The sequence below is a fragment of the Uncinocarpus reesii genome, genomic scaffold, assembly GCF_000003515.1.
Source record: "Uncinocarpus reesii 1704 scaffold_1 genomic scaffold, whole genome shotgun sequence".
NCBI classification, from domain to species: Eukaryota; Fungi; Ascomycota; class Eurotiomycetes; order Onygenales; family Onygenaceae; genus Uncinocarpus; species Uncinocarpus reesii.
The window spans coordinates 7,075,539-7,100,438 of NW_003052500.1; the positions used below are offsets into that span (position 1 = coordinate 7,075,539).

Here is a 24,900-nt window from a genome sequence, read left to right on the forward strand (position 1 = left end):
GTATTATGGAGTACTTTATACCTAAAGGGTATCTACTATTTACCATCTGTTTAGCCGTCTCCTTCGACCAGCAGAATATCTCTCCAACTCGCAGCAGCGTCTGAGCCCCACGCAGATAAGGGCTGCCGAGCAATTACTGGAGCACAAGGGTTGGCAAGTCATTTATCGACAAGTCTAGGCGAATAACTCCACGATTGATCAACCTCTTCCAAGCGGAAGGATACTGATTATTGAGGCCTAAGAACCTTGCTACCTGGCCATCCAGAACGAAAACGAGTATCCGAATACGAGTCCGTTTATTTGAACCGGAGGCTGCTGTTTAGAGTCGATACCCGTGCTTCCAAGTCACTGGTAAAACCGACCACTTCTAGGACGATTTATAAATGGCCATCTAGATATGCGCTTTATATATCGAGCCGTGGGCGGCAAAACCGGGCTGTCGATTTAAACTGACATTATCCCGAAGAAAGAAAGGCATATACGGAGTACGATTCTTCGTAAAGGTCTTTTTGGCCCATCTTTCTTTCAACTATTGGGGATTGCCGCAATGACCGTTGCAACAACATACTCCCCATCATGCGAGATGGACAGCTTGCCAGCTTGGCCGACTTCATCTCCCTTCTTCAGATACACCACCTCCGGCTTTCCGTTCCCTCCAGCCTCATTTATAACGATAGCTTCTTTCCAACTGACACTTGCCGCGCCGCCGGGTGCAGCCTTCCTTGCTGCTTCCTTTGCAGCGAATCGGCCTGCAAGCCACCTAGCCATATCTCTCGAATCGGGCGGAGCGGGTATACTTGACGGAGCCGCTGCTGACCGGGCGTAATGGGACTGGTATTGCGGGAATTTAGAAATAAAAACAGCCTGTTCTTGCTCGGATAAAATGCGCCGGATGAATCTGTTGAGATAGCTATTTGGGGCGGTGGATGATCGAGTCACCAAGCGGAGGATTCGGGGGATGTGGACGATATCGGTGCCAACATTCAGGCCGAAAGGAAATGGAGCGACCTTCATTTGGCGTCGTTGTGATGGGCGTCCAGGAGTGCCCTACCATCGGCCGCTCCCCATGGTTCAACGTATGGTCAAAAGCATCTATCGTCGGTGGTCAAAGAATCAACTTGAACGGTCACTAATATGATGACATAAGCTGCCAAGAATAGTTAGCTCATTGCGAGCTAACTGCCGAGCTCGGCCATTCGGCATTTATGGATGGTTCGCATGAGATCCTCCGTACTTGATGGTTTCTTTCAACACTGTCTTTATGGTTCAAAAACTATTTTATATCTTGCATGAGGTTTGTTTACGGAATGGCTGGGGTTACTGGATTTTGATTTCGAAGTCGCGGATAGCTTCCGTTGATCCGCCCATTACTTAAACCCCTTTCGTCTTATAGCAGAGCCTCGTTGAGGGATGGGAAATGGGATTCTCCGACTCAGGGAATGGGGTTTGTATTCCTCGCCTTTTTCCTTATAGGATTCATTTTCAACGTTTTGATGCCAGGTTTACTCTACTCAAATTGCTCCCCAAGTTTCGCATCTGTTATCTTTCTCAATGACAATGAAGTGACAATCAATGTCTTTGACCACAAACTTCTTATTAATTTACTTCGTCTGCAGTGACTATATCCACTCTTCACCTTAGATTGGTCCAACAATCCGATCAAACTTGCTTTGTTGCTTTTCAACTCGGCAGTCGGCATCTTGCCACAAACTTTGATACTATCAGCTCAGCACCGACGCGGGGAAACACCGCATATCTAGTTGGTGATCAAGGCTTTTATATTCATGATTCCCATTGATGGATTACTTCTCTTAATGTTTCCTTTCTCTGGTTTCAGACAGGCATCGCATACCAAAGTTCGTTGGTGGTTCTCAACTACTTCAATCAATTTAAATAGGACACTATATTGTAATTTTTCCACCACGAGACGGTATTCAGTCCGCATGATGCGTTCGATAACTTGCCAAGGCACTTCGTACGAGGTATGCACTGCTTTCAAAACCAGGTACCTCCAATGTTTAGCTGCATGGCTTATGAACTCGTACTAGATTGGCCTTCAGCATGGGGAGCAAGCACGGACCGAAATCCATGGCAGTATGGAGTTCTACAAGGGTCTCTTCAAGAGGGACTGTTCGATGAATTGGGAGGAAGTGTGCAAAACAGCGGTGAAGTTTGTTCCGCTGCTGGAAGCGTCGTTTCCGGAATATCTGCAGGAGATCAATGGTTGGCAAAAAAAAAAAAAAAACCGAATCCAAACATGTTTCCAAATGATATGACTTACACCTAGTAGGCATTGCCCAGGGAGCTGGTGTGGGTGTTGATTCCATCCTGGCGCTCAATGTTCGAACGGAATTGGCGTATGGAATGTTCAACGACGGCTGCACCGCATTCTCGTGGAAGTCAGATGCAGGAAGTTTCCTGGCTCAAAATTGGGATGCAAGTAGTCTTCTATCTCCACAGAGGTTTTTAAAAACCCGATACACAAAGCAGGAACTAATACCTGTCAAAGTGGGATAATACTCAGTCTCCCAATCTGATAGCAATGCATATCCGGCCCTCCGAACCCTCGAAGCCAGCCATCCATATGATCACGGAAGGTGGGATTATCGGCAAGATTGGCTTGAACTCCCACGGGGTGGGTGTCACCCTGAACGCTATTAAATCCGCAGGCGTATCTTTTGATAAAATCCCATGTCACCTGGCTCTTCGCACCGCACTGAATAGCGCCTCTCGCGCTGAGGCTGTCGAGAAGCTACAGAAATTTGGCGTCGCCTCTGCATGCCACATCCTCGTTGCGGATCCAACTGGTGGAACAGGGCTCGAGTGTTCTGCCTATGATATGATCGCGCTGAACATGGGGGACGAAGGCGAACCATGTCCCGGGGTCATCACCCATTCCAACCATTTCGTGCGTAAACACGTCGGCGCCAATACGAAACCACATTTAGAGGATAGTATACCCCGATTGGATCGGGTTCGATGCCTGGTGGGGTCGTCCGGTTCGGAGCCAGGTTTTGAGAGCATTGACAGGATCCTAAAGGATGAAGACGGGTATCCAACTGCCATTTGTCGTGCGCCTACAGACGAAAGCAAAGTGGCATCGCTTTTTAGTATCATCATGGATTTAAAGGCAAAGATGGCAAAGGTCAGAGTGGGGAGGCCAACTAATCCAACAGAAAGTCTGGAATTGCATCCATGATGTGCGATGTATCTTGAAGTTTGATATTGCAACGGCTCATGTCTTGGATGAGTTTATGAATCTAAGAACTTATTCAAAAACTCGGCATGTCTGTATCTGTAGCAAAACGATCTATAAACCCGTTAGCGCGAAATCTTGTCAAGCACTCGAATGTAGTGGCATCTACGATGCATCCAAAACTGGTTCACAATGATGACAAAAAAAAGAAGCGGATTTTGTATTGCTACCGGTATGGGATGGTCGCGGCGCGGTCGGATAAAAGTAATTCGCCCTTGCCGGCGACATCCATGCAGACCCAATTGTAGAGTGAACGTCACGGCATAACAAAATCTATCATGTCATTCGGTGTCTATATTTTCCAAATATCTGTACATGTTAGGCACCTCCGTTTTTCCCCACGCGAGACTCAAGACATATAAAGTCCTCAACATTCGATACCCAAACATTCGGTATCGCATTGATGCTAAAGGAACGGCGCAAGGATCCAGGGGCTAGAAAGTGATAGGCGATAGCGAATTCGATCACTGCGGTTTCGTCTTCTTTTCTTCGGCCTCTACGTTCTTCAAGAAGTCCCTGATGGAGAAGAATTAGTCTTTAGCTGCGGAAATCTAGTGCAGCGGAGCAACGTCTTCGTGGGATGCTTAAAGGGGTGAATTGATAAGACAGCTGTCCATAACATACTGGATAAATTGCTCCTCATCCTTGCTGCTCGCTTTGATCGGAGGGCCTTGTTCCTTCTTTGGGCTCGATGGCATGGCGAGATAAGCACCGAGGAAAGTTGTGCCAAGGGTAGCCATTGCGAGCTATCGCCATTTCATTAGCGACAATATTCACAGCAACGTCATTTCGACGAAAACATTGCCCAGATGCCGCAATTGACCCGCATGGGAAAAGGTAGACGTACAACATGGGAGCCGACTTTGCGGCCCGCAACTTGATAGTAGACAACCATTGTGATAGAGACGGGGGGATCGCGAGGTAGAGAACGGGTTAAAGAAAGGTCTCGGGACCAAATTTGGTTTCTTATCCTGTCGCAATTGAAGCTCTCAAGCGGTCGACAAGTTCACGTCGAAACCGCAGTTCCCACGACGTCCACAACTAGGCCTCACGTGACAGCAAACTACAAATAAACCGCTAGTCTAGATAGAGTTAGGTTAGTCGAACTCAACGAAGCTAAAGTGATAGCCAATCAGCGTGCAGTATTGCATTATTACATAATGCGGGGTGCTGAATTGCTGTGATTGGCCGGCTTTTGTCGCGGTTACATCCTCCGGGCATCGCTCCCGAGGACTGAAGCCCGTGATGCGCCCAGGGGAAGTCCGGGATAAAACAATTATCCTGTGGGTTCTCGCGTGCTTGGGTGTGGCTGTACGCAGCAGCAGCAGTGACGATGGGTACTCACGGATAAAAGTAATAGATTGGCAACGTTTCTCATCCCTCTGGATGCTGGTAACTTTCTGTTAATGTACTTCTTGTTCAGATGGGTGGTCTGATGTCAACAGCCGGCTAATAAACATCATCGAAGCTCTTCCGCAACCTCTCCCGGTCGCGTGCTTCATCAGTTTCGCCTCCGTCCTTTGCTTCCACCAAAATCTAGCTGTTTTGGTTCATCTCAGTGCTTCTCAATCGTCCATCTTCTGCTTGTTTGATATCACCCTCTAAGCTACCTGAGCTTGCCCCAGCCATGCTCTGGGATCGCAAGAAAGACGAGCCTGTTGACGACACTGTGGAGCAGTCACTTCGACGGCGGAGGTTGAATCCAGAATTGCAGAGGCTAATCAATCAGGAAGAAGAGTTTCTTGATCAGCTCTATGAAGGCCGGTATGAATACATTGAACCCAAGCTTACTCGCAAGGCCCTGCTCTTTCTGCCTGTCTACCTCCCCAGTTACCACTCAGGGACAAGCAATATCTGACGAATATCCGTCTGGCAGCTCCGCAGATTCCATCGATACATCTTATCGGTACGCCGCCTATGCCACACGCATCAAGACCCTCCTTCTTTCTGCCCACCGTTATGTCGCATACACTTCCGACATTGGCGAGTCCTTTCGGCCTGTAGCGCATCCGTGGCTTGTGCGAAGTGCTTACGGCGTTTCTTGGGCTTATATCCTCGGCGACGTCGCCAACGAAGGATACAAGGCATATGTGCGGAACCGCCGTTTACTCGCGCCCCAAGACGATGCGTATCGTAGTGCCGTAGCTAAGGGCGCCAGCTCGGATGTAGATACGCATGTGATTGCAAAGGAAGGCCTGCGGCAACATCAGCAATCATTGAAATCTAACGAATCTACCGCTAACCGTCACCCGATGCCCTGGCATGATCCGGAAGCCGACACGTTGACACCATGGCCGACAAGGAAAATTCCATTGAGTGAAGATTATAGGTCAATTATGGCTGAGAGAGCCGTATTCCAAGCTCTTGCTAGTATGGGTTTACCGGCACTTACCATCCATTCGGTCGTGAAATACTCCGGAAGGGCATTGAAGGGGGCTAAAGGTGCATTTTTGAGAACCTGGGCACCTATCGGGGTAAGCTTTGTAGCCCTATGGCGAACCCACAATTGCTCTTTGATACAGTTTAGAATCTCACCTATTGGTAGCTCGGCTTATCCATTGTCCCTTTCCTACCATACGTTTTCGATAAGCCAGTTGAAGAAGCAGTTTCATGGACTTTCAGAAAAGGCTTTCTTGTACTTGAAGGCCCTCATGCAGTTCCCAAAAGTGAAATAGCGGGAAGCAAAGTTTCGAAAGCTATCGAATCCTTTGAAGAGAGACGACAGCGCCGGAGAGAAGAACGCGAACGGAGACGAGCTGAAAGACAAGCCCTACTGGATAATATGAAAGATGAATAAACCGTCGCTATGTTGATCAGTAAACAAAAGCCTCGCTGATGGAGCACAGAGTTCCTTATTCCTTGCTACCACTTTATTCCCTAACTGCCCTTCGCATTGTGCCCAGAGTCACAATATCCCTTTTTTCCCTTCTCCTTTCCTACCTTGCGTCTCTCTCTTGATTTGCCATGGAGCCTTGTGCTCTTTTGTTCCAGCATCATTTTCATTCCGCATCTTGTGGCATTTTGTTATGTTGGCATGCTTCTTCCAACCCCTCTCTTCCAACTATATGTTCCAATGCATACTTTCACCTCTCCAAGCGAGTGTATTTGATAGGTTATATGAGAATATAAGGGAATCTCTTTAAACATCGCATCCCGCGCTCAAGAGTCTCTTCTGGTTATGGCACCTACATAGTTGCAAACTCCGGCTCTATTGTACAATAAGGGCGACCAATCGTTTTTTGATTTCTTGTGTTAAGCGACTTCCTTTCAGCATGAGGAGCATATACTCTGCTGATGGTCATGCCAACCACATATCTACAAGAAAGCTCAAATCATCAGAAGTCTTTTTCACTAATGAGCACTCTATACTGCGGTAAACCGCAAGGAACACCATCCTTAATGACACCCAGAACCAGCCAATCCCCAAGAGAACAGGGAACAATGGCAAAAGAACAACCTCCCGCGCAGCAAACAGCCAATGCCCATCCTTCTCCAAAATCAAAGCCCCAATCGAAAATACCCGAAATAGAAGCCAGCATCGCCAACCAGCAGAGACTGATGGCGCAAATCCGCAAGCAGCTTGCAGTCTCAGAGTCAAACTTATCCCTAGAAGTGGAGCGTCTAGGGCGTATGGGTGAAAATGTCCGCCGCGCCGCGCGGGATTTTCGAGCTATTCGATCAAGATGTAGTGCGTTTCGTAAGAGGCTTTGTGCGAAGGAAAAGGGCGCGGTGGCAGAGGTCGATGGCGGGGATGGAGGTAATAAAAATGAACTTGCTCGGATAAAGAGCAAGGCCAACAATGGGGAAAGGAAAGCAGGGTTGAAATGGTGGAAGCCAAAGGAAAGGGATTGCTAAATAATATTGATTGAAATCTTGAAACAAACTGTAAGATTGGCCTAAAGCTGAAAGCACAATAGGAGATAAAGCAAGAAGCGGCAACTGTATAGGTTTCCCAGCTTTTGTAGGCACATAAAAGCAAACTCTAGCAACGCTCTATAAAAGATATAACAACCGGCAAACAAGGACATCTGTATATATCACGTTCAAACTCTCTATTGAAACCAAAAACGCTGTTTGGGGTATCGAAATTCTAACAACTTCTGTACTTTTGACACCAATAATGGTCTGAGATGCCATAGTTCGAACGGCGACAAAACCTCACTGTAAAAATTGGAAGAATAGGCGAAGAAAGACGGCATTACTCGTCAAGTCGTAGGTACGGAGTACGGATAATCCAAATGATAGCCTGTGGCCTCCCGGCTATAATGTATCCTTCTCGTATGATGGTGTTTCGAGTGAGCGCATTAGGTTTGCTCTCAATTTGGTGTTGACAACTCCGCCAACACCATAAGCCGGTAAGATCCTTCCTATTCTCGCAATACAGCTAGGTATCCAGTCCCGTTTCACGCGCGTCCACCGATCTGTGGCTGGTAGGCCCCCGGGAGGCTGACGGTTGTACAAGTCCAATCCCAGCAGATGGAGAGGTGTGCTGAAAATTTGGACGGTCGCGGGAATCGTGAATTGGGCGAGTGCCGTTTTCGACGACGGCGTCGAAGCGAGGAAATCCGGAATGTGGGGAGAAATGAGCTGTGGTACATTGAATGACGCGAAGATAGTAAGGCTGTCACGAAGACCAAACAAACCAAGAGAAACTTTTGGAATTTTCGGAGCTGGTGCGATCTTGCTCGTAGGATGGCATGTTATCTGGGAGCTCCTAGCTGCTGATGGGGCTGACCCTTGGGGCGGCTGGTTTTGCGCCCCAAATATCTTTGCGAATCGAGAGTCCTTGTATATGCAGATCGACATATTGACAAACGCAGTTGAAACAAATTTCACCGGGCCGGCCGAAACATGGCTGAATGCCTTGTCTTCGGTAGTGGAAACGACTGTATCAATGACATTCGCCGTCAGATAGGTGCAAGAATAGAGTGTGTATATCAGTAAAAATGGCGTCGACACGAGAAAATGATGCGGACGGGTTATTAGTCCTTTTAGGGATGAGGTCAAACTCCGGCTAATATCGAGCCCCTTGGCGGCTTTCTCTATTATGGCACTGTTGGAATTTCAATGTCAATCTTCTAGTACGCTCTGGGGACCTGACTTGGGGAGGAGCTTCATTGGAGGGGATGCATACCGGTCTATGATTGTAACAATAGGGCATATTAGGGCAGCGGAAGTCGCAGCACTGGCAGCATCCAGTACCAGCCTTGTACCTAAGCTATTTGTATTCCATGGCTTTGACGTCGACGCCAATATATCCGGGGCAACATGTGAATGTGGAACAGGGACCCGGGGCGGGTGGATGTGAGGTTCAAGCAAACTGTTCCCGTCACGCCTCACCACGCTGCCAGCAGTTGGCTTGGGGGAGTCGGACGAGAGATTGTCGTCACCCGACATTTTTTGATAGTTATTTACGACAAGGATCTAGAGTATCCGTCTAAAGGTGCGGGAATACATAAGATAGAAACGGACAAAGGCTTTCATAAAATGTGCCGAAAAGAGGCTAAACCATCAGGGAAAGAAAGCAAGGTCGGCTGCAACCTCCGACTATATACAGAGGCTACAAGCCAATATCGAATCAACACAGCAGAAAGAGTGAATGCGATTGCTTCGAAATTGTCACAGTTACTGTTGCGATTCTCAACCCGAAACTGACATCATTTTCGAATTTTTGCTGCTGAACTCGGGCTTAGTCAGCACCAATCATAGGCGCTTTACTAATTATGTCGTCCGCATCTCATACAAGGTTGCCAATTCGAGTCTTGAGCTGTTCTTTTGATATTGGATCATGATAGAAACATTGCGCAGTAGGCTTGACTCTCTTTGAGACGTGCTGCCGTTTTATAGGGCTATTGGAAGAAAGCTGTCAATATTGGTTCTGCCCACAGGGCGGCCACTGGACAGCCGTTATGGACAGGGCATAATACCGTTCAACTTATACTGACCTGGCCTCCACCTAGTTACCGCAGAACTGGGGCTCAATCGAAATATATCCAGCTTTCCCAACTTTACTATCGGATCCCCGCTTCCCCATGGGGCAGTTACTTTGTCAAGTTGCCGCGGCAAAACGCCCTGGTACTCAAATACCTCATAGTGATTTGATGCGCCGATCCTGAAAACCGATAAATACTACTGACCAGACTGTTAGAAAAATGACTTGAAAACCCACTATGGTAGCAGATCCTAACTGCACTTGGCTGCTTTTACACAGCTACAATTGGTGGTAAATCCACTGATCTACGCTCGCGTTTCGTGCTTTCAAAATGATATCTTTTCACAGTGACTCGGGGAGTCGGGGTTGACAATTCAACTCAATGTTACACGAGAATTGCAGACCTCGTGCTGGCGAGTTGATCGCCCATTCTAGACAACAATTCGCGGTTCTCGTGGGATGACTGGCGTTTTCCATTTACTGGAATGATAATATCGCTTGAGCCGATGTCTCCAAAGCAGTCAGTTGATAATTTCTGCAAGACACTGTTCAAACGTCGCGCTTGTTCCTAGTATCGATGAATTCCATCCTCAACCCATCCCCCGATTCGAAGCCGGAGGATTGCCAGATTGAAAACCCTCAAAATGAAAAGAAGTGTGGCCATGATCTGACGACAATAACGGATGAACCAAAAAGTCAAGACATGGAGGAGATTCGTAAAGCTGTAGAAGCTTACACCCCCGACGAAGCTAAGCAAATTCTCAGAAAAGTCGATTACCGCTTGGTTCCGTTGTTAGCAGTACTCTATCTCCTAGCTTTCATTGACCGGGGAAATAGTAAGTGCTTCGTTATCCTGCGTCTCATCTTTAAGCAGTTGGTGTTATCTTGGTTATTCTCTGTATTCCTAACCCAATTTCTAGTTGCCAATGCGAAAATCGCTGGGATGGAGAAGGACCTCAATCTCCAAGGCTCGCAATACAACGTAGCGTTAACCCTATTTTTCGTTCCCTATGGGCTTTTCGAAGTCCCAAGCAATATTGTTCTTAAAATATTGCGGCCTTCTGTGTGGATTGCGATAATGATGTTTTCTTGGGGAACAGTGATGACGTGCCTCTCCCTTTATCTTCGCAACGGTTCAGGCAAACTGATATAAGTGGCAGATTGATGGGCGTGATATCCAATTATGAAGGCCTGCTCGCAGCGCGATGGTTTCTGGGAGTTACAGAGGTGCGGTAGATTCAATATTGAACTTTCCTCTGGCCACGTCTAACTCGGTATACACTTACAGTCGGGCTTCTTCCCAGCAGCAACGTATTTGTTAACCATCTGGTATAAGCGCTATGAAGTCCAGCAGCGGATGGCAGTCTTTTATGCCGCTGCGTCTCTTTCCGGTGCATTTTCGGGGCTTCTAGCTTTTGCTATTGAAAAAATGCATGGCGTTGGTAACTATGCTGGATGGCGATGGTTCGTGTTCGATTCAGGGCACCTCGATATGTTATTTGGCTTCGAACTAAGAATTTCGTCTCATAGGATTTTTATTCTTGAGGGCCTTCTCCCTGTTGCTTTAGCCGCCGTTGTTTGGCGAATCCTTCCAGACAGTCCTGAAAAGGCTCGATTCCTAACAAATTCTGAAAAAGAATTTATCGTGAATCGGCTCTCGCTGGAAACTGGATCCGGCCATGGAAAGGTTACCAATTCCGACAAGATCCAGTGGCATCACATTATCGCAGCTTTCAAGGAATGGAAGATTTGGGCTGCGATCGTTCTCTTCTGGGCCAACACTATCGGTGTTTACGGGTTTGTGCTTCGTCTGAAAATGCCTTGGATGAACCTACCGCTAATGCACTAGTGGCAATCCCAGCTTCACAGCGACTGTCCCTACAGTCATTGCCGACCTTGGATATACAGCTGCCCACGCGCAACTGCTAACTATACCGATCTATGTACTTGCTATGATAGTGACGATATTATTTGCCTTTCTGTCTGATCGGTATCAACAGCGCACGCCCTTCATTGTTGCTGGATACATCATCGCTACCCTGGGATTTACCGCTCAGTTAGCAATACCGCATCCCAAGTTCCCGGGTCTAACTTATGGCATGCTTTTCGTTGTTGCCGCCGGTCTTTATGCGCCTTTCATATCCATTGTGTGCCTGATTGGGAACAATCTTGCCCCTTCGTCGAAACGTGCCGTAGGTATGGCGTTGCTCATCTCCATTGGGAATTGGGGTGGTATTGCTGGTTCAAATATTTATCGAGCATCTGAAAAGCCCAAATATCCTACTGGTTTTGGAGTTTCACTGGGAATGGCTGTCATTGCTATCTTTACGGCACTTGCGCTCAGACGAGTGTATCGGAAAATTAACGAGGAACGTGATAGATTGCTAGCGCAAGAGGGCGAGGATGCGATTAGAGCACGATATACCGATCAAGAGTTGTTAGATTTGGGCGATTTGAGCCCGTTTTTCAGGTATACCCTGTGAATGGTCGATGGTACTTGGGGGGTACCTTGCCTCTCCTTGAGTGGATTTAAAGAGTCGGAAAACTCATACTAGAAGAAGAGAGAATTCTATGTAGATGTGCTTTATTCTTCCAAATGATATGGTGAATCTAACACATCTTATTTTATAGTTTAAAGCACTTCATTATGTGAAATTTTGTCCTCTGGATCATGGCTTGATCTCCAGGCCACTTTTAGCTCGTATTTAGCACAGCATAACCAGTTTTCTCTACACTGATATTTTTAGATATTCCATCATAAGACCGGTCGGCTCCCCTCCCAAGGTAGGCGTTCAAATTATGCGTTAAAAAAAAGAATAAATACTTTCTCAAATGGGTTTCAAATTGCCAAACGCCATATCCCATCAGGAGCCCCAGTCCAGCGGTCAACGAAAAAAAATAAAAAATAAAATAAACTTGAGCAGGCCAAAGTGGGCAATACAGATCACGATGTTGCCTCTGTTGAATTTTGTCCTTCAGGATATGCGCCTGTAGCTTGAAATCCATCAAGCGTCACATCTACAGCGCCTGCCTGAACGAGCTGTAGGGAAAAGCAGATGTTAGCCATGTCATAGGTATGAAGCATACGTCTCACATACCGCTCTTCGAAGATCATCGATCAGATCATCCACATCTTCGATGCCAACACATAGCCGAATCAAATCCTCTGGCATCGCTCTCTCTTGTCTCGTCTTCGCGTCAATGCTAGCATGACTCATGCGACACGGCATGCTGATCAAGCTATTCACACATCCAAAGCTGACACTGATCGCCCATAATTTCGCACTCTCGACGATACGTTCACTCACGGCCACGTCGCCGGTTTCAAATGAGAGAACTGCACCGGCACCGCGGGCCATAGATCGGTGTAGATCATACTGTGGGTGTGATTTTAGGCCGGGGTATCGAACACGGAAGCCGTGTTCTTCTAAGAATTCGGCGATCCGTTGAGCGTTGGATTGCTGTTGCTCCATGCGGACTTTGAGGGTTTTAACTCCGCGAAGAAGCAGCCAGGAATCAAACGGTGACAAGCCACATCCGGATGCGTTGATAGGGAAGTATAGCCTTTCTCCGAGGGATAAATTATTGACGGCGATTACTCCCGCCATCAAATCGTGGTGACCTGAGAGATACTTTGTGCCGCTTTCATAGACGATATCAGCTCCCAGGTCCAATGGGTTCAGCAGTAAAGGAGAAAGCATGGTATTGTCGACTGCAACCAAGGCGTTCGGGCTAACCTCGTGCGCCATGGCAGCAATCCGAGCAATATCAACAATCTTTATTAAAGGGTTCGTTGGGGTTTCCAACAGAACCATGGCTGTTTTCGGTCCAAGGACATCTGCCACCCTTTCGGGTGTTGTCGTATCGACATGGTGTACTATTATTCCTCCATTGGTCGATAAATATTTCAATAGGCGATGTGTGCCTCCATACAGGTCGTCACCCGTGACGACTTCATCGCCAGGTTTCAACAAGCGAGTGATAACGTCCAGTGCAGCCATCCCCGACGAGACTACCAGCGCTCGTTGTGCAGACATGATCTTCGCCAAGTGTCGTTCGAGGTGCGTTCTGGTAGGATTTCCAGATCGTGTATAGTCATACTCACCGCCACCACCGCCGGATGATTGTTTGAAGGTCGCGCTCTATCAAAATTGAAGTCAGTATGGTTCGAACAGATCGATAGCGAATGACTTCTTACCTGATATATCGGTACACTGCTGGCTTTATACTGATCATTCCCCTCTGTATAAACCAGCTCTGTCGCAAGTGCATACCGCCGTCCGGTCCGCGGGCTGGACGGTGCTGGGGACGGAGGAAGATGGTGACCAGCCAAGTCAACTTTTGAAAATGCTTTCCGTACTACACTGACGTTTTCCGCAGGAGAATGGTCGCCATTGGTGCTGGGAGAGATTTCGGAGTTGGACATGACTGTAAAGCGGGAGTGGGCGAAACCAAAAGCAAAACTGAATGACAGACTTGGGACGGGAAGTTGACTTTGGAGTGAGTCAAGAGGGAATTCCTGGATAGCTAAAGTTTCTCAGGAGGCATGGAATTAAACAGAAAAAGAATGCAGATGCAAGAGACTGAGATGAGCAAACCGACGCCTTTTCCCGGCGGAGTTCCATGCGGGCTACTAATCTACTGCTAAAAAATCGCGTCATTGCGGTTTGCTGGATTAGGTAATACGGGAAAGGTTCTGTGAGGAGAACGTTTCTGCAGAACACAGCTTTGACTTTTCATGGGATGTCGAGGCACACACAAGTTGAAGAGAAATAAGCGGTGGAGATTGAGGATAGATCTAGTGATTAACCAAGTCTTGCGGCATTGTATTCCCACCTGGTCTTCCCAACGCCATTATATATTTAGTACAGAAATACATGCTTGCCCAGTGTCCGGTCATATATGCAACAAATCCCATCCCAAAATTGAATGCGCCGAATAAATCTATACATTTCTGATTGGCGATTCAATCTGGCCCATCCGCGATCGGAACGAGCTCAGGTTTGGTCTCTACAGTATCAGGCTCTGATTCCGTAGACCATTCCTTCTCGGATTGTGGCTTCTTAGTTGTTGGCTGTGTGGCCCCAGAGAAAGATCTGGCAGGCTTTACACCACCCGCCTTTTTGAAGAAATCATCGGTCCTCAGCCCTCGTACCTCGTCGGGGTTCATTGAGCTCATTAGCCCTCCAGTATCTCTTTTGAATCGGATGAGTTCACGAACGGGGACCATGGCGGCATCGCGGCAGGCCTCCTTGATATCGCTGCCGGACATGCCAGCCATAGCCTGGACGAGTAATTGCGTATCGAAATTTTCTCTATCGATTTTTGTGTCCTTCAAAACCAAAGCCAATATTCTCAGTCGCTGGGCGGCTGCCGGAAGGGTTACGGGGAACTTTTTGGGCATGCGTCGCAGAATCGCTTCATCGATGTCCTGGATCCTGTTTGTCGCTCCAAGAATCATAACGCGCTGCGGTTGTCCCGTCGCGCTCGCCGAAGTCAATCCGTCCCAGTGTGTCATAAACTCAGCCTTCACCATGCCGCTGGCTTCGTGCTCCCCACTCCTTCTAGTGCCCAGTACGGCGTCGATCTCATCTATGAACACAATACTTGGCTCCAGTTTTCGGGCTAAGGAGAAGACGGCATTGACCAATTTGTTCGAATCCCCGTACCATTTCTCGGTTAAAGTCGAGATATGAAGATTGATAAAACAGGCTCCACTCTCATGAGCCAATGCTTTGGCCAGCATTGTCTTACCACATCCTGGTGGGCCGTATAAAAGAACCCCGGAAGGAGCGCTTAGCAGAGACGACGACGATCGGTAGAGATGGGGCATCGTCAACGGATATATGACCGATTCTTTCAACTCTTCAATTATATCATCAAGGCCACCGATATCTTCAAAAGAAACCGGGATATCCTCTGGCGCCACGACATCCATCGCAATAGCCTGCTCATACTGGGTGAGAACAAGGTCTTGCTTTCTGCTGCCTTGAGAGTTTTTCTTGCGATTTGATGAACTGTCATCTGAATCTTCACCACGGTCTAGCCTTCGTAATATCGCGGCCGATTTCTTCTTAGCCTCCTCGTGCTTTTGACCCTCAGGGTCGAGTTCTAGTCGCGATAGGAGAAATCGAACGACGAAGTACGTGGAAAGAGACTGAATCGGAAGATTAGCATGTATGAATATAGGAGAATGCATTATAGTGGAGTGATTCCATACTGTACCAGCTATAAGAATTAATTCCTGGATTATCTGCTGCCATCTTCGCACGTTTCCGGAAGCCATGATAAATTAGTGATTAGGAGGGGAACAATGGAGGGATAATGACACGCGAAACGCAAGCGAGCAGAGGAACAATAGAAAAACGCCAGGCGAAAAGGCAAGGTAATAATACTGTGGATGCTCTCCCGAGAACTCAAGGCATCCTCATGCCGAATCTGCTCGCGAATTTCGCCGTTGAGAAGCTTCAAGTCTCGGCTTGTGATATCGACCCGGGCCGTGGCTGAATGGAGTTTAGTGTGGCTGGAGCTGGGTTTGGCTGGTCACATGCTCTGCGCCACAGACGCGACTTCGATCTTGAAGTCGCGAGCAAGCGAGACGGAAGAACAGCCATTGCAAACAATCAGATACTGACCCTCTTGCAATATGCCGAAAAGGAAGGCTGCCACGCAACTGTCGGGACTCGTGGACAACAACGATGGCTTTTTGAGTGACACCGACAACAACGCTGACACGGCTGGTCCGCCAGCGAAGCGATTGAGAGGTCGACCAAAGGCTACTGCGGTGAAAACAACTGAGGTCAAAACAGCCAAAAGAAAGGCACGATCTACAGTCGTGGTAGGACCTAAGCGGCGCGGTGCGAAATCTGGATCAGCAGCGACGCGACCACAGAAATCGGTCGAGACCGATGAGGAGATTGAAAATGCGGATTCCCTACAGGAGCACGGAGAGCCTCATGACGATGCCAAAGGATTTTCCGAAGATGAACTCGATTCACCACAAACAACAACAGCGGTGCTGCAGCAAAAGCCGGAGGTAAAACCGGTAACACGGCGTGGAAGAAGAAAAGCCCCTGAAAGGGGGATTGTGAAAGATGGAGAATTTGAATACACGCCTACCGGTACGCGGGAAAACAAAGCGGTTGCAAAACCCAGACAGACGGCGAAACGATCGACCGCTGCAGTAGCAACTCTGGCCGTGGAGCCGGAAGGACTGCCTGTCAATGGACACGAGGAAGAAGAGGAAGAGGAAGAGGAAGAAGCTCCATTGGAGATTGACGAAACGGCTGTGCCCGGACACGATAGTTATGAATCTCCCCCCGCGCTCTCTTCGCCCTTGAAGAACTTATTACGTGACCTTCCTGGGCGAGTGCCCACAACACCCAGCCAAAGACGCAGAACAATCAGTAAAATGGATGCGGGGAATGAATCCAATGAGGTCATGCTAAGGCGAAAGCTGGGCGATGCTACAAAGAAACTGGAGAGTGCTGAGGCAAGATACCGTAGCTTACGCGAAGTCGGCATCGTTGAAGCTAGCGCCAATGTAGAGAAACTGCGGAAACAATGCGAAAGCATGACTGCCGGTATGTCCTTTCTCGGATCACTATCTTCCCGGAAAACTAACATCGCAAAGCATCCAATGCGCTTATTACGTCACTAAAAAATGAACTCGCTGCCCAACATGGTTTGGCGAAAGAGTCGCGGACGCTTCAGAATCGACTTGCTGAGCGCGACAACGAAGTGTCTAACCTCAACTCCAAGATTGGGGCCATGACATCCGACCTATCTAAGGCTCAAAATGAAATCAAAGCGTTGCAAGCCAAGCTCACGGCTGCTCGAAATACTGCCGCGAACAGCGAACAGTCAAGGATCCCCGGAAGCACCGGAAAAGGACCTAGTTCCTCGAGGGCTATTATGGCTGCCAATGCCGAATCAGCACAAGCACTGCAGATAGCCCAGCTAAAAGAAGATCTCTACAGCGACCTAACAGGGCTAATCATCCGCGACGTGAAGAAACGGGATGTAGATTACCTGTACGACTGCATCCAAACTGGTCTCAATGGCAGTAAGTGACCACGTTCTAACCGCTTGAAGCCTTTTTACGCTGCCATGCTAATTGCTTAACTGTAGCACTCCATTTCAAGCTTGCTGTAGCTGACGATTCTGCTAACAAGGTCACCACTGATCTTGAAGCAGCGGAGTTCCAGTACATGCCGCTGTTGGACGATAACCGTGACAGGGGCCTCCTTGAAATCCTGCCAGATTACCTTACGGTGGATATCACGTTTTCCAGGCAACACGCGTCCAAATTCTACAGCAGGGTCGCGGATACTCTTACTAAGAAGTGGACAGATAGCAAATAGACCTTTGGTGGGCGTTGTACGTCTTGGCTTTTAGGACTTCTTCTTTCCTTTGGTGTGCATACATACAGTATCGATAATTCGCTCAGTCCTAATCAGACTAGTTAACTATATATGCGAATATTGTGGAATCAAGTTGTCATTTGTAGATAAAATCTGTTCTGCACCGTAAATTCTCCGGACCAGGAGGTACTCATCACCAACCAATCAGGAGCCGGGGCTCGTCCGCCAGGAACAATTTCGCGCTCTTGGAGCTCCGTCAAGCAGCAGAGCGACGAAAGGGCGAGGAGATGACCACCGCCAGTTGACTCTTCCACTTTTCTTTCATTCTACACCTTTCTCATGGGCCATCTGAAACCCGTCTGGTGTCCTTTCCTCTCGCTGTATGCGATCCTAGCACCCCAAGTCGGCTAACTCGCCTCTTCTCCTTTCCCTCCCAGCCATGGCTCGTCTTGGTCGCGTAGGGTTCTTGACCCTGGCTATCGTTTTCCATTTGATTTACACCTATTCGATCTTCGATATCTATTTCGTTAGTCCAATTGTGAGTGGCATGCGCGCCTATGGCGTAGAACGCGACCCGGGAGCCAAAGCACCCGCGAAACGACTGTTCCTCTTCGTCGGCGACGGGCTACGTGCAGACAAAGCATTCCAGTCCTTCCCCGATCCTTCTCCGCCTCCAGAGGCATGTCCTGATGTTTCCAATTGTGACGAGGAATACCTCAAGCCGAAGCCACTTGCCCCGTTTATCCGTTCGCGCGTCCTCCACCACGGTACATTCGGCGTGTCACACACCCGCGTTCCAACGGAGTCGAGACCGGGCCACGTTGCGCTCATTGCGGGGCTGTATGAGGACGTTTCGGCGGTGACTACAGGATGGAAGTTAAATCCAGTCAATTTCGACAGTGTCTTCAATCGCAGCAGGCATACTTGGAGTTGGGGGAGCCCCGATATTCTCCCCATGTTTAAGGAGGGTGCGGTTCCCGGAAGGATTGATGCGGAGACATATGGAGATGAAGCCGAAGATTTCACGCAGGATGCGACGCAACTGGATATATGGGTGTTTGATAAAGTCAAGGCGCTGTTCGCGAGAGCACGGGAAGATGCGGCGTTGAATGCGAGATTGAGAGAGGATAAGGTAGTATTTTTTCTGCACCTGTTAGGTTTGGATACTTCTGGGCACTTCCATCGGCCATACTCGAAGGAATATCTACATAATATCAAAGTTGTGGATCAAGGAGTGCGTGAGATCGCGGAGTTGGTGGAGGGCTTCTATGGCGACGATGAAACCGCTTTTGTTTTTACAGCCGATCATGGCATGAGTGATTGGGGCAGTCACGGTGATGGGCACCCGGATAATACCCGTACGCCGCTCGTTGCCTGGGGCTCCGGGGTCGCCAGACCGAAAACTTCTCACTGGGGCACCGCTTCTGGACACGAGGATGGTTTCTCTTCGGACTGGAATTTAGATCATGTTCAAAGACATGACGTTGCGCAGGCCGATGTAGCTGCCCTCATGGCGTATCTGGTCGGCTTGGAATTTCCCGTCAACTCTGTTGGGAAATTACCCCTTGATTATATTGATGGTACCCCTAAGGAAAAGGCTAAAGCAGCCCTAGCCAACGTGCAAGGAGTGCTCGAAATGTATCATGTGAAAGAGGAGCAGAAGAGGTCTTCCACGCTGCGGTACCAGCCATATGGGCCGTTTGCAGAGTCCGACCGTTCGCCAGATGCTCAAATCTCCGCAATACAGGAGTTGATTGCTCGAAAGAAATATGAGGATGCAATTGCTCGTTCCTCGGAACTTCTGGAGGAAGCATTGGGCGGATTCCGCTACCTGCAAACTTATGACTGGCTATTTTTACGGGCCATTGTCACCGCCGGATATCTAGGATGGATTGCTTACGCTTTGATCACCGTCATAGATCTTCATGTTCTACACGAATCCTCCCAACCCGTCCGGACGACCCTCAGCATGATGGTATTTTCCTCGTGCCTGATCGGTCTATACTCTGTATTATGGGTGCAGAAGTCGTCCTGGCGGTATTATGCTTATGCCATCTTCCCAGTGTTTTTCTGGGAAGAAGTGGTTTCCAAACGACGAGCGCTCAACGCTGGGCGGCAGATTCTCTTCAGCCATATTCAGTCATTTTCAGGTTATTTTCTGCTCGCTTTACAACTCGTGGTATATGTCGGAATCCTACAGGCCTTGGTTCAATCCTATTTTCACCGAGAAATTTACACTGCCTGCTACCTGATTGCGGGTTTCTGGCCGGTCTTTTATGGCTTCAGCTTTTTATCGCGCAATAAACTCCTCGTAGCGACTTGGTTCGTAGGATGCGGGTTATTGAGTGTTTTCACTCTACTCCCAGTCCTCAAAACCGAAGACTCCAACATGATGTAAGTGTAGCAAACAGCCAAACTCTGGGTGCATGGCATACTAACCAGTAACTTCAGCACTACTGGAGGCGCACTCATGCTTGCGACGGGACTCCTTTATTTGGTATTTGAGGATAGCCTTACTACTCAATCAGAGAATGGGACCCGAAAATCCTCGTCCAACGCCGCTCGCGTTATCATGGGTATCCAAGTACGCCAATCATTCACTTCGTACATTATTATCCCCAGCTAACAGTTACGTAGCTCGGGGTGATTCTACTTACCATGATTATTACAAGGTCAAGCATTACGGCTCTACAGGCGAAAAAAGGCCTGCCACTAGGAAACCAGGTGATGGGTTGGGTTGCAATGGGTATGAGGCCATCACCGCTCCCCTATGTATCTACGTTTTCTGACAACCTTTTGATTTTAGTCTCTTCCCTTCTATTGCCTTTGATTCATAGACTCTATCCCAATAGCCACTATCTTCATCGGCTAGTCATAATCTTCCTTACTTTCTCTCCAACCTTCATTATCCTCACCATCTCTTACGAAGGGCTCTTTTATTTTACCTTTTGCGTATCACTCCTTACATGGGTACGACTCGAGCACAGGATATACGAGCATACTTTGAGTTCGACCACCTCCTCTACCGGCCCTGAAAATGATGCGAACGAGGAAACGAGAACTCGTGACGGGACACCCTACACGATGCAAACTTTCAAAAACGCTTACCGCAGCTTAACCCTCTCTGACGCCCGCATTGCGCTCTTTTTCCTCTTCCTCCTCCAATCTGCCTTCTTCAGCACCGGCAACATCGCATCCATCTCCTCCTTTTCCCTCGAAAGCGTCTGTCGACTCATCCCCGTCTTCAACCCATTCGCCCAGACCGCACTCCTCATTTTCAAGATCTTAATACCATTCGCTGTGATCAGCGCGAATCTGGGCGTCCTAAATCACCGGCTTGGCGTTGCTCCGTCCGCTCTATTTATGATTGTGATGGCGATTAGCGACGTCATGACGCTAAACTTCTTCTACATGGTTCGCGACGAGGGTAGCTGGCTTGACATTGGGACGACGATTAGTCACTTTTGTATTGCCAGCGGAATGTCTGTTTTTGTGGCCGGCTTGGAGTTTTTGAGCGAAGTGTTTATATCGGGTATTGAGTTTGAGAAGGAAGTCAGCGGCGGAGAGACTGCGTACGTCCCGTCAGAGGGAAACGGTAAGGCGCCTACGACTTCCAACGGGGAGACACACGCCTCAGTCCAGAATGGCGTTGGTGACGGTATAAAAAAGGTGGCTAATTAACAGCCGCTTTGTTTGTCTGTGATTCAGGGTTTACATTTTAAGCATTTGGACCGGCTTCTTGAAGGATTTTAATACTGGTATCTCATATATGAACATATAGTTATGCTAGCGCAGTTTGCGCTTGGGTTTTCCAAGATTTGTTGCATAGGTAGTTCTGAGCCAAGGTGATGTTTGCTTCCACTGTTGCGCATCTTACTGCATATTAGATACATAGATTGTTGTATAACTTATGACAGAGTTTGTTTTGCCTAGACACCATTGTTCTAATTTGTATTTCCTAGTCACTACATGAACCTCTGATCAGAGTACTGGCACATTTTTGCTTCAAAAAGAGGAGAGTGTTGAATAGTAGTACCACAGCTAGAACAAGAACCCTGGTCAATTGGGGGCTTGTGTGACCGTTTACTCCATCTCCTGAATATTCCACTTCCTTCTGTCACTCAATCAGATACATGCCATAAATATGAAGATTAGCCATGCCTCGCCATTTTCCAGCAAGGAAAATAGGTTCTCCCTCAGCCACATAAACACCCTTTTTTGGCACTCCAGCCTTCTCCATCACTCGCAGACTCGCCGGGTTCTCTTCGTTCACAATCGCTCTAACGTAGACCTTCGAGAAAGGCGCCCAAAAGGATTGCGCCCTCTTGCAAGACTCGAGCACTGCCTTTAATGACTCGGTCGCATACCCTTTGCCCCATCCGGTTGGCAAAAATGAGTACCCCAGTTCAGTCGTCAGCGTTGTACTCGCCGCCGCAGCCGGTACGGTCAATTCTTCTGGTATCGCAAGGTTGCCCGCATCCAAAGATTTCAAAATCACCAGGCCAGCCACTTCTGTCGGTTTTTCCCTTTGGTCTTTAATGTGTGCCTGGTTTTCGGCAGCAGAGTCTAACGGCTCAAGGATTTTGTGCACAACATAGACGACTCTGTATGAATTTTCTTCTCCGCCGGCTGGCAGATAGTGTTTCATGTTGCTCTCTGTGTCCTCGATGGATTTCGACTGGCCGTGAATGCTATGGCACAAGATCAGCCGGAATTCGACAGCGCGAGACAGTTACAAAAGAGCACCCTACCTCCACCACGTGGCCTCTTTACTGCTGCGCAGTTCATGAAGCCATTCGAGTTCCGGACTTCCTCTTTCCGCCTTTGTAACGAGGGTAAGTTTCAACCGCGGGGTGAAGATAATCGGGTCCATCGAGTCTGCTGCTTGTGTCTTGTCACTTTCTCGAGAAGATTGACGCGGTGGTTCCCTTCAGCACTTCGACATCGTTTGGAGGAAGACTGCAAAACAGTCCCTGCCAAGCTGTGCGAGGGCTGAAGGGCGCGTTGGGTAGCGGGGTATTTTGTTGGCCCTTCTTTTTCCCCCATAGTGAAGGGTAAGACTGGGATGAGTGTTAACAAATCGTTAACTAGTGAACTTGTTCACGATGGAAGACAGGTTGGCCAAAAATAACTGCAAAGTCGGCCGAGTTGGCGAGGTGGAATTGGCCCCAAGAGCAAAAATCAGCAAGTCCAAGCTCAATGTGACATGGAAAAAATAAGATCGGACATGACAACATATAGTTATGAGTCTGTATTTAACATGCAGGGAGTTTTGTTTTAGCCATTCCTGGGCCTGCTTCCACGATTGGTCTTGTACCATTTTCACTGTGACTTTAGGACTGCTGAAGTGCTTCTTGCTTGTTGAGAAAACCCCAAAATGAGCTCCAATTCTCAAACCGCAAGTTCAAGGCCATTGGCTGACTGCACGCAAATGAGCCTTGGGCTTAATGGAAGATGCATGAGTTTTGAAGTGGTGGGCACACAAGGAAAAGAGCAATAGCTTGCTATGCCGCAATAGTTATACTATTTGATGATGACGTGAAGAGCCACAAGGCATTGTTTTGTACAGAGGGCGCACTCATGTGAGAGGACAGCAGCCGGTGAGCTTGATCATCCGCTTTCTTCCATGATACAGAAAGCGAATAATGAATAATGAGCACATGGCCTTTTCGCTACTGAAAGGAACTCTAAGCTGGACGTAAAGTTCCTCCAAACAACTGGCTTAACGGTCCGGCGCAAGTTTGGGATCGAAAAGTTAGGGCTGGCTCGGACGATTCCCGTCCCTGGTGTGGGGAAGCGCCACATCCAGGGTCTTCAACTGGCCATGTGCAGCATGCGGAGGAGATGTGCAGGCCATGCAGATGTGACGAACATCGCCGGTTTCCAATTGCGCGGGAGAGGCAGAGCCATCCCAGATGTTTCGGGACAGACAAGAAGACGCAAAACCTGGAGTCAACTGGACCGCTCCCTCGTTCCACGATGATGATCCCAGGCTCCAGAGCCATATCCAGAGGTTTGATAACCCCATCACTTGTAAGGCGAGATCCAGCGGTTCGGCATGTGAAAGGGCCAAGCATTCACCCCTGATTGCTAGCTTACATTTTCCCTGCTGTGAGTGGCGGGTTCGATGGTGTTTTGGCGGTGGCTTCAAGCCGGCAAAGCATCTTTTCAAGATTCGCTCAATGACCAAAACAATCTCGACCAGCTTGTGGGCTTCGTCTTGCTCCATTGTTCACCTGGCGGTATCACCCGGGGATGGGCAAGTTCGACCTCGACAGTGTTCCACGTTTGGAAAAGCGCATGGCTGAGGTCGATGTCTTGAACTCCCGATTCACACGGGAAACTGTGCGAGAAGATCGAAGCATTGGTCGGTTGCAAGCCGCAGAGCCATGCACGTACGCACTGTTACATGGCTTGGCCAATGCACCCTCAGCGAGTTCTGCTGGTCAATGGCTTGGTGCCCACGAGAACAGAGAATGGAGAAATTGGGTGTCGCTTTTGGGTCGGCAATAGTCTGATATAGTTATAGTGATCCCTGCAGTTTGGGCATATATCAGGTTCTCTATTATGTAGGCTATCAAACTGCGTGCAGAGATTGTTTCCCCCAGAGTTAGGCAATCAAGTTCCAAGACGTACACAAATCTCGATGATGGACCCCATGCGAGGCGGGTTTCTGGAGTGTGGTACGAAATGCTGGAAGATCAGCATTCATAGAGACGGAACAACCCAAGGATGTGTCTTGCAAGAAAGGAGTGTGTCCAACGACAGCTCAACCTCTTAACGGACAGGCTTAAGAGTTCGACAGTCGGGACAAATCCTTGTCCCCATATTTGAGCCGCCGCGGGAGAGACGCATCCATGCCTCTATCGTATTGAGTAAACGCCCAGATTCCCCGTTCGCAGTGACCATGGTTGAATCCTTCAGTCTTTTCTTCTGGAGCCTTGGGACACAGAAGGGTGGGTTTCCGATCCTGGTGAAACATGCGGCGGAGGTGATGCCTGGTACTGTGTTAATGTTGCGGGCAGGCTGTTTCTCCAAAGGTCGTTCTCTTTGCGAAAACGAACATGCCTGTCTTGCTGCTCAGACGTCTTGATATAGTTGACGATATTGTTGTGTTTTCATCTCTTTTTTACCCTTGAATCCTTGTTTAAACTATTTAGGTCGCCACACCATCGGGGTTTCTCGACTCTCTCTCCCCCCCAAACAGTCCGTTGTCCTCCGATCCCAATTCCTCCGCATTCTCTTCCTCTGAATAACATATCCCTGGCCTCTGCTTTGGCTGCCTCCTATTTTGTTTTGCTGATCGTTGATGACTGCAGGGGGAATGCTATTGGGATTAAACTAGAACC

At 48.5% G+C, this 24,900-nt stretch overlaps 13 protein-coding genes across 13 annotated transcripts; 7 read left to right on the forward strand and 6 right to left on the reverse strand.

The window, feature by feature from the left end:
- Positions 1–525: 525 nt before the first annotated feature.
- UREG_02659 (uncharacterized protein) lies at positions 526–1,014 on the reverse strand (the record flags this gene model as incomplete). The annotated part of the gene is made up of 1 exon (XM_002543097.1): positions 526–1,014. One exon carries the CDS (start codon positions 1,012–1,014, stop codon positions 526–528), a length of 489 nt encoding a protein of 162 aa, XP_002543143.1.
- Positions 1,015–1,946: 932 nt separating this feature from the next.
- On the forward strand, positions 1,947–2,517 carry UREG_02660 (uncharacterized protein; the record flags this gene model as incomplete). The annotated part of the gene is made up of 3 exons (XM_002543098.1): positions 1,947–1,982; positions 2,049–2,223; positions 2,291–2,517. 3 exons carry the CDS (start codon positions 1,947–1,949, stop codon positions 2,515–2,517), a joined length of 438 nt encoding a protein of 145 aa, XP_002543144.1.
- A 1,203-nt stretch (positions 2,518–3,720) lies between these two features.
- Positions 3,721–4,151, reverse strand: UREG_02661 (uncharacterized protein; the record flags this gene model as incomplete). The annotated part of the gene is made up of 3 exons (XM_002543099.1): positions 3,721–3,772; positions 3,881–4,002; positions 4,104–4,151. 3 exons carry the CDS (start codon positions 4,149–4,151, stop codon positions 3,721–3,723), a joined length of 222 nt encoding a protein of 73 aa, XP_002543145.1.
- A 732-nt stretch (positions 4,152–4,883) lies between these two features.
- UREG_02662 (uncharacterized protein) lies at positions 4,884–5,931 on the forward strand (the record flags this gene model as incomplete). The annotated part of the gene is made up of 2 exons (XM_002543100.1): positions 4,884–5,020; positions 5,133–5,931. 2 exons carry the CDS (start codon positions 4,884–4,886, stop codon positions 5,929–5,931), a joined length of 936 nt encoding a protein of 311 aa, XP_002543146.1.
- Positions 5,932–6,697: 766 nt separating this feature from the next.
- On the forward strand, positions 6,698–7,111 carry UREG_02663 (uncharacterized protein; the record flags this gene model as incomplete). Its single annotated transcript, XM_002543101.1, has 1 exon — positions 6,698–7,111. The coding sequence occupies one exon, from the start codon at positions 6,698–6,700 to the stop codon at positions 7,109–7,111; it is 414 nt and encodes a 137-aa protein (XP_002543147.1).
- A 405-nt stretch (positions 7,112–7,516) lies between these two features.
- Positions 7,517–8,653, reverse strand: UREG_02664 (uncharacterized protein; the record flags this gene model as incomplete). Its single annotated transcript, XM_002543102.1, has 2 exons — positions 7,517–8,309; positions 8,391–8,653. The coding sequence occupies 2 exons, from the start codon at positions 8,651–8,653 to the stop codon at positions 7,517–7,519; spliced, it is 1,056 nt and encodes a 351-aa protein (XP_002543148.1).
- A 1,112-nt stretch (positions 8,654–9,765) lies between these two features.
- UREG_02665 (uncharacterized protein) lies at positions 9,766–11,601 on the forward strand (the record flags this gene model as incomplete). The annotated part of the gene is made up of 5 exons (XM_002543103.1): positions 9,766–10,024; positions 10,109–10,251; positions 10,477–10,985; positions 11,038–11,380; positions 11,569–11,601. 5 exons carry the CDS (start codon positions 9,766–9,768, stop codon positions 11,599–11,601), a joined length of 1,287 nt encoding a protein of 428 aa, XP_002543149.1.
- Positions 11,602–12,132: 531 nt separating this feature from the next.
- On the reverse strand, positions 12,133–13,614 carry UREG_02666 (cystathionine beta-lyase; the record flags this gene model as incomplete). The annotated part of the gene is made up of 3 exons (XM_002543104.1): positions 12,133–12,228; positions 12,287–13,330; positions 13,387–13,614. 3 exons carry the CDS (start codon positions 13,612–13,614, stop codon positions 12,133–12,135), a joined length of 1,368 nt encoding a protein of 455 aa, XP_002543150.1.
- Positions 13,615–14,154: 540 nt separating this feature from the next.
- Positions 14,155–15,387, reverse strand: UREG_02667 (uncharacterized protein; the record flags this gene model as incomplete). Its single annotated transcript, XM_002543105.1, has 1 exon — positions 14,155–15,387. One exon carries the CDS (start codon positions 15,385–15,387, stop codon positions 14,155–14,157), a length of 1,233 nt encoding a protein of 410 aa, XP_002543151.1.
- A 447-nt stretch (positions 15,388–15,834) lies between these two features.
- Positions 15,835–17,261, forward strand: UREG_02668 (uncharacterized protein; the record flags this gene model as incomplete). Its single annotated transcript, XM_002543106.1, has 2 exons — positions 15,835–16,771; positions 16,822–17,261. 2 exons carry the CDS (start codon positions 15,835–15,837, stop codon positions 17,259–17,261), a joined length of 1,377 nt encoding a protein of 458 aa, XP_002543152.1.
- Positions 17,262–17,990: 729 nt separating this feature from the next.
- Positions 17,991–21,232, forward strand: UREG_02669 (uncharacterized protein; the record flags this gene model as incomplete). The annotated part of the gene is made up of 4 exons (XM_002543107.1): positions 17,991–19,945; positions 20,003–20,135; positions 20,189–20,297; positions 20,358–21,232. The coding sequence occupies 4 exons, from the start codon at positions 17,991–17,993 to the stop codon at positions 21,230–21,232; spliced, it is 3,072 nt and encodes a 1,023-aa protein (XP_002543153.1).
- A 436-nt stretch (positions 21,233–21,668) lies between these two features.
- Positions 21,669–22,424, reverse strand: UREG_02670 (uncharacterized protein; the record flags this gene model as incomplete). Its single annotated transcript, XM_002543108.1, has 2 exons — positions 21,669–22,242; positions 22,303–22,424. The coding sequence occupies 2 exons, from the start codon at positions 22,422–22,424 to the stop codon at positions 21,669–21,671; spliced, it is 696 nt and encodes a 231-aa protein (XP_002543154.1).
- A 1,042-nt stretch (positions 22,425–23,466) lies between these two features.
- Positions 23,467–24,644, forward strand: UREG_02671 (uncharacterized protein; the record flags this gene model as incomplete). Its single annotated transcript, XM_002543109.1, has 4 exons — positions 23,467–23,584; positions 23,757–23,946; positions 24,125–24,234; positions 24,340–24,644. 4 exons carry the CDS (start codon positions 23,467–23,469, stop codon positions 24,642–24,644), a joined length of 723 nt encoding a protein of 240 aa, XP_002543155.1.
- Between the last annotated feature and the right edge of the window lie 256 nt (positions 24,645–24,900).